General features: G+C 54.0%; 1 protein-coding gene across 3 annotated transcripts in view; it reads right to left on the bottom strand.

The window, feature by feature from the left end:
* Positions 1 to 7231, bottom strand: part of LOC107115913 (lysine-specific demethylase 2B-like) — a 64843-nt gene continuing 57612 nt past the window's right edge. For 2 of the 3 annotated variants that reach the window (XM_015417708.1, XM_015417710.1), the window contains 6 exons: positions 6437 to 6475; positions 4919 to 5592; positions 4301 to 4464; positions 2776 to 2937; positions 1396 to 1614; positions 1 to 473 (listed from right to left, as the gene is read on the bottom strand). In XM_015417708.1, coding sequence (XP_015273194.1) covers positions 292 to 473; positions 1396 to 1614; positions 2776 to 2937; positions 4301 to 4464; positions 4919 to 5592; positions 6437 to 6475 — 1440 coding nt within the window. In that variant the 3' untranslated portion in view covers positions 1 to 291. The remainder of the gene's footprint in view (positions 474 to 1395; positions 1615 to 2775; positions 2938 to 4300; positions 4465 to 4918; positions 5593 to 6436; positions 6476 to 7231) is intronic. The other variant, XM_015417707.1, reaches the window with a different exon arrangement.

Below are 7231 nucleotides of genomic sequence, written 5' to 3'. Positions count from 1 at the left end.
GCGGGGGGGGGGGGGGGGGGACCCCTTCCTCGACCCAGGCATGAACAATCCTTTGCTGTCATCACTGGAAATTAAACCACCTGGGTAGAAAGCATCAGGTAATCCTCAAGAGGCTGAAACGGTAGCTGCAGGTGGCTTGAATCCCACAGGTTCCTGTCCACTCTTGCACCTTTTGACACGTGGGCTTATCTGGCTGGCATCTTCCAACCAAAAATAAAATTCCCTCTTTGTCCTCCTGGAGTCCTTTTTCTCCCTTAACTATTTACAAATGTGCCCTTGGAAAAAAAAATACTAACTCAGTTTCTGCAGCAGTTTCTCTTCCACCTGGTTAAACTGAACGCTGACCGACATCTCGGCTATGAACTGCTCACAGCCTTCCTTGCTGACTTGCTTGCAGTACCTCAGGTCGATCCGGCAGATGCTGCCACAGCGCTTGAAATAGGAGAGACACTGGCCGGTCACCTGGTTGCAGTCTGTCGGGGAACAAGGGAAGGTCAACGTAGTCACAAATTAAATCAAAAGTGCTCCAGATGTTGCATTTTTACCTCCCAGACATCAGGCGCGTGGGTTTCTCCCTCCTCCATTTTTCTCATTTAAACCACCCCTATAAGATGCCAGGGGTCCCCGGCCGACACCCGGCCTAGTTCCTGCCAATTTGTTTAGAAAAGTAGGAAGAGTTTTTGCCCAGCAAGGCTTCAGATGGGCTATTGGGAGATTTGATTTAAAGTGCGGCTTCGGTAGCCGCTGCCGTCACAGCACAAGGATCTAGAATGTGTGACTGAAAGTAGGCTGCAGCAGCTGCAGCAGCAATTTTATGGCTGTACCCACCGCCCTGTTGGGGACCCCTGCATTAGGCAGATAATGTGACCAAGCCCAGGGTCTCCTAGTCAGCCTCACAGCTGTCGGGGGATTTAAACTCCAGACTTCTAGGTCCTCTTCTAACCATCATGACACTACGCTGGCTCCTGGGAGAGCATGTCCTCACCCACAGAGGCGGCTTTCGCTACTTCCGGGTACACTACACACTGGGCATCATCTGACCGATGCAACTGCAGAGGTCCATCAGGGAAGGCCGTCTGCCCTGGAAGAAGCTATTGAGGGGTGTGGAGATGGGGGGGGGGGGAAGAATTCTTAACTCACACAGCTCGGGAGGACAGCAGGGCAAGGAGATGCAAGTTCCCTCCTCCTGCTTCCCCCCCTGCCTACCAGTCCTGTGCTGACGGAGCACCCACTGCTCTACCACCAAAGAAACCTTTCTGGAAGTTAAGGCCTGTGTTGCACTGCAGGTGTTTGACTCCCAGACAGGGTGAGAGGCTACTGGCCTGTGGTTTCAGTAAAGGCCCTCGTCTCGCACGTGGGATCTCTGCTGACCTGAGGTGGCACAACCAGTCCTACCTTGCAGGACGACTTCCGTTAGGGAATCCCGTGTGGTGGTGCCCACGGCCGTCAGCAGGTTGACGGACTGATCTGTCATGTGGTTGCAGAAGCTGAGGTCGAGCCTGGCCAGCAGCGGCATGTGCCGGATGATCAGGCGCAGGGACGCGTCTGTGATGTCCAAGCCGGACAGGCGCAGCGCCACGATGTTGCGCAGTTTGCTCCGGTTGTCGATTTGGCCTATGCCCCCAATGGCAGAGGGGGGGAGAGAGAAAAGGCTGTCGTTAGCTTAGCGCCCAGGCCCCTCGGGCACTCCTAGCTGAATTATGCGGACTCTTAAAGGCTTTGCTGGGGCTGCTTGCCGAGGGTGCTGTGGAGTGCCTGGGCTCCAAGCCACCGCAAAACTCCACACCCTGTACAGTCCGCGCAGCCTTAGACCACCCAATACATTGCATGAGGTGCTCATCTGGAATACCCTTCCATCCATCTCCCTGCATGTGGAGGTGGGGGAGGGGTGGAAGAGGAACCATGCCACTTGTCTGAGAGCCAGTTTGGTGTAGCGGTTAAGTGCGCGGACTCTGATCTGGGAGAACCGGGTTTGATTCCCCACTCCTCACCTTGCACCTGCTGGATGACCTTGGGCAAGCCATAGTTCTGTCAGAGCCACTGTTCCCTCTAAGCTGAGTTAGTGTGAGCTAGCTCACAGTTTTTTAGCCTCTGGCTCACACATTTTTGTCTTGGCTCAGGAAACATGGCTCTAGAGCAAGCTAATTTATGCAGCAGGCAAATCGCTCGCTCACAACTTTAATGCCAGTAGCTCACAAAGTAGAATTTTTGCTCACAAGACTCCACAGCTTAGAGGGAACATTGGTCAGAGCTGTCCTTGAAAAAGAGCCGTTTCTCTCAGAGCTCTCTCAGCCCCACTCACCTCACAGGGTGTCTTTTGTGGGGAGGATGGGAAAAGAGTTTGTAAGCTGCTCTGAGACTCCTTTGGGTAGTGAAGGGCGGGGTATAAATCCAATCTCCTCCTCTTCTTCCCCCTTAACCACCCCTCCTGCAACATCTACATTTTTATCCCTGGGCAGCCTGCTAAGACTGAGTGTGCTGAGATGGCTTTGCAGAGGGCAACGGCGTGAAAGGCGTGTGCCCACCAGGGCAGGCAGAGTAATACAAAGTCGATGCCACGTGCCACAGAGGCCCCAGCCCCTGCCCTTTCTTCCAGTCCAAGAGAAAAGACCTCACGCTAAAAGCAGAAAACAAAGAAGCCGGGAATTCAGAGGAACCGCTGCTCAGGCACCCGACAGCATCCGTGTGAAATACGAACAGCCCAGAGTGCAGGATGCGCTTTAAATTTCCCAAATGCAGAGGGATCTGTCCCAGAGCAGCCAGCTGAACCTTTACCTGGCCTGTTGTCAGTTGGTGGCGACAAAAGGTCTCTCATTTGTGCATCTTTTAAACCTTCTACCCACTGGACATCCAGAGTTCGGAGGAGGGGACAACTGGAACTGCAAAGAGCGGACACGGCGATCCACGAGCACCCTGCCAGGACCAGATCCCGCAGACCTGTGTGGGCGAGAAGGCAACACCGTGGGCACCAGACTGCTTCTGCTTTGACCTTTTAAAAGCAAATCTAAACGACAGAGTTACGAGCCTCCTCTCAGAAGTCTTGCTCGGGATCACCAGAGCCTGGAAAGGTTCTCTTGGACACTGGGTCTGCTCTGCCCGACGAGAGCGAACACACGCTACAAATAAATCCAACTCCTAGATGGGGCCGGCCAGCCTTCTAGACAAGCATGTCATAAGTCAAGTCCTTGATGCCAGAGAGTGCCACTCTGGTGTGCATGGCAGAATGTGCCCCCAACCCCTCCGGCTGCTCTTTGTGGTCCCAAAAAGAGAACTGAAGGGAGAGTGCCTTTGGGCAGGAAGCTCATGCCGATGATTGGAGGGGGAGCACTCTTGGGAGGAGAGAAAATTCTCTCTCAGAGCTCACTAGCTCCTCCTGGTGGCGGGCCTGCGGCAGGGCAGTCTCATGTGGGACTCCATAGAAGCCAGGAAGATGAATGAGCAGTACAGATGAATCCGGTGCCCAGATGGGAAGTCATGGTCAGTGTTCCCTCTAAGCTGAGTTAGTGTGAGCTAGCTCATAGTTTGTTAGCCCCCAGCTCACAGATTTTTGTCTTAGCTCAGGAAGGATGGCTCCAGAGCAAACTTAATTTATGCGGTAGCCAAATCCCTCGCTCACAGCTTTAGTGCCAGTAGCTCACAAAGTAGCATTTTTGCTCACAAGACTTCACAGCTTAGAGGGAGCATTGGTCATGGTGGCCGGCCGGCCGGCCGGCCTTCTTGTAGTGTAGTGGTTTGAAGTGCAGACTCTAATCTGGGAGAACCGGGTTTGATTCCCCACTCCTCCACATGCAGCTGCTGGTGTGACCTTGGGTCAGTCACAAGTTCTTTCAGAGCTGTTCTCTCAAGGGCCGTTCTGTCAGAGCTCTCTCAGCCCCACCTACCTCCCAGGGTGTCTGTTGTGGGAAGGGGGAAGGAAAAGGAGACTGTAAGCCACTCAGACTCTGAGTGAAGGGTGGGGTATAAATCCAATCCTCCTCCTCCTCTAGGCAAGCGTGCCATGAAGTCCTTGATACACAAGAGTGCCACTCTGTGCCCCCCTCTCCCCACTAGGCTGCTGGAGAAAAACCCCTGCACCCCAAGTGGCACCTGTGACCCCACAGAAGCCCAGATCTAGTCCCCTTCCACCACTTGGGAAGCCAAACTCCAGGCTGTCCTTGGCTCTCGCTGTTAGCTCAAGGGGCCTTGCTCGGCCACAAGAGGTATGGGGCCACCCCTGACCCCTCCAAGTTCTTCCTGGAACGAACCCTTCCCCTGGTCTGCCCAACTTAAGACTCAGCAAGTTCCCTTTCCATACACCTACCTGGGAGCCTGTTGATGAGCCAGCTCAGCTGCTTTTTGGATATGTTTGTCCAGCTCAGATCCAGTTTGACCGGCTGCCTCCGAATAATACCGCTGAGCATAAGGGGGGTGATGGATTTACAATGGTTTAGATCTATTTTGGTCCACAGTCTCTTATCACAGCACCTATGGAGAGAAGCAGAGGCGTCATGGCACGGGGAGACCGACACGTCGGCTGCACTGGGGACTAGAAAGGGAGGAGACAGTCTCCCATTCCGCATTCAGAAGAAAGTTGGTGCCAGCTGGGCCTCATCTGTTCTCTAGCTGATGGCGAAGGCTTGCAAGAGCCCGAAATTCTCTTTGCATCGCCAGAGGAACAGAGCATGAGCCAAGTAGCCTTGGACTTTGCAAGAGAAACAGGAGGTGGTTTTATGGCAGAGCAAAGTTTCTAACTCGGAATTATACCAAGTTCCTTGCAAGACCCAACCAGGCGCTCTCTTAATACTGATAACACAGTTCGCTGCATTTTATGGCTAACATTTTCAGGGTTAGGCATGTCCCACTGAAACCACTGCTTAGGGGTTGCATCTCTCTAGAGCGCCAGTCTCCCCCCCCCCCCCCCCCCCCCCCAGCTCCTTACCATCTGTTCCAAGTCCTGCACACCCTCATGCAGACGCACAGTTCGCTGTGGCTGAGGTAGCTGAAGACGGCCATCCAGACCTCCCGCTGCATCACGTGGGCGGCCCCGTCATCCAGGGGAAGCGAGTCCGGCGGGGGGCTGATGGGGGGCGGCCGGATGACGTGGCGCTCCATCTGCATGCACTTGGGTGGCGACAGGGAGGGGGGAGGCCGGCTGATCATCCGGGGAGTGCTGCTGCGCAGGCTGGGCAGGAGCTGGTGCCGGGGTTCCCGGGGCGTCCCGTTCAAGCCCTTGCTGAAGCGGTGGGGCCGCTCGGGGCAGAGGGCTCGCTTGGGCTCCTCGTTCTCGCTCTCCGGCTCCGACTTAATGGGCTGGTGGTTCTCGTTGGCCAGGCTGTTCTCAGTCTTTTGGATCTCCTGGTTGAGCTCCTTGCTGAGCTCCTTGCTGAGCTCGTTGGAAACGCGGTTTTTCCGCCGGATCTTGAACTTCTTCTTGTCGCCGCGAGACTCCGCCCCCTCTGAGCTGGGCCCAGCCATGGGGGAGCTCGAGCGGGACTGGTCGCTCTCCTTGCTCTTTGGCGGCTCCTCCGGGAGGCCCTCCTCCGGCTCCTGCTTGAAACACCGCAGAGGCTTCACCAGGGCCGTTCGGTCGTCGGCCGCCTTCCAAGACCGCCGCTGGAAAGGAAATGTCGGAGGTTCAGTGGAACAGACCGGGGAATTACACTAGGGACTGACAACACGGACTGAGTAATCACACCTTCCCCACAGAGAACCCTGAGCGTGCTAGTTCAAGAAGAGCGGCAACCTCCAACAGAAGACTACAACTCCCAGGGTTCTCTGGGGGATGACAGCTATTAAAGTGGTATACAACCATTATGTATCTCGAGTTGGCTGAAATTCTGAGATGCTCAGAAACTTAAAATGTCCATTCATGCAATCCACAATGAAGGTTAAAATGCAAGATGAGTAATGGAGACCAAGCTGAATCCCGGGGTTTCTGGGCCACCCACACTGACATTTTACTGCATGGCTGGGAAACCATCTACAGGGAAGTATTTTTCAATGTAGCTAAAATCCCACCCGTACTACTTCTGTGTAGATAGCCCCTGCTCAGGCACCACAGAAATCGCTCCAGCACTGGGTTGTCGACATCCGCCAATTGCTTGTGGAAGGGTCAAAAGTTGGGCATGAGGACAACAGCGCTTCCCTATTATCCCTGGCAGCTGCGATTCAGAGGTAGACTGCATCTACACCTCGAGGTTTCATTCGGCTCTCCTGGCCAATAACCATTAAGATGGGTGTCACTTCAGTGTGCCAGGGACCGGGGCTGGACCAAACACTGGATTTCAGGGGGGTAGGAGAACAGCAGGAGAGACACCAGCTGTGATTCCCTTCCCTGCCCCCCAGGTATGCCGATTCATAGCATGCTCCATCTTGACGATGACAGTACAAATAACTGGGTGGGGGGGAGGGCAGAGAGAGAGAGAAATCCACACAAGTCACAGTGCCAATGAAGTACCTTTTTCCTAAACAGCTTCTCTTCTTTGCCTAGTTTTAGCTGTTGTCAGAGAAGGAAGGAAAAATAGAGAGGTTTATTGTACAGACGCGCTTCGATACCACCATCCCCACTGTTGCTGCCAAGAGTCCCAACAGCAGTTGCAGGTCATTTGGGCTGCAGTCCTCCGCATGCTCTTAAGCGGCTTAAATGCTGCACGCAGGGCTGAAGTAAAAAATCAAGGCAGAGGCCGCACTGTGATCTGAGGAGTGTGTGTGTGTGTAAACCTCCCCAGTGGCACGGGCTGAAATATGCAGAATCCTTGACATGCAAGCCCACAACAAAACCTGTACTAGCCCGGCTGTCCGCATGTAATACCAACCTGCCACTGCCAAGGCTAGAGGGAAAAGAGGGCCCCTCTGCCAGGTGTGGACTGAGATCTCACTATGGGGAGAGTTTAGTTGCTGTTTAATGGCCGTACAGCACTTCAGCTTGGTTGAAAAACAGGATTAAGCTATAAACCGTTCAGTTCCTGCTGCCTCTCATTAAAAGGGCCGCAGGTAACAAGCGTTGGGAAAGTCCCTTCTCTGCCTAAGACCGCAGAGCAGAAAAAATGCAGCTAGGGCGACCAGCAGACTGATTGAGTAGAAGGCAGCTTCGTTACACTCAAAGAGGAAACAGCTAGTTTGTAGAAAGGAAAGGAAAGGTTTAGGAGAGCTCTCGAGCGTCTTCTAGTGGTCACAATATGAAAAACAGAAAGCCAGGTCCTTTGTCACGCTAAGCCCCTCTAGCTCCTGAAGATGGAGAGAGCAGACAGAG

The sequence above is a fragment of the Gekko japonicus genome, unplaced genomic scaffold, assembly GCF_001447785.1.
Source record: "Gekko japonicus isolate JY-2015 unplaced genomic scaffold, Gekko_japonicus_V1.1 scaffold64, whole genome shotgun sequence".
Classification (NCBI taxonomy): Eukaryota; Metazoa; Chordata; class Lepidosauria; order Squamata; family Gekkonidae; genus Gekko; species Gekko japonicus.
This window is presented reverse-complemented; position numbering and strand designations above follow the sequence as displayed.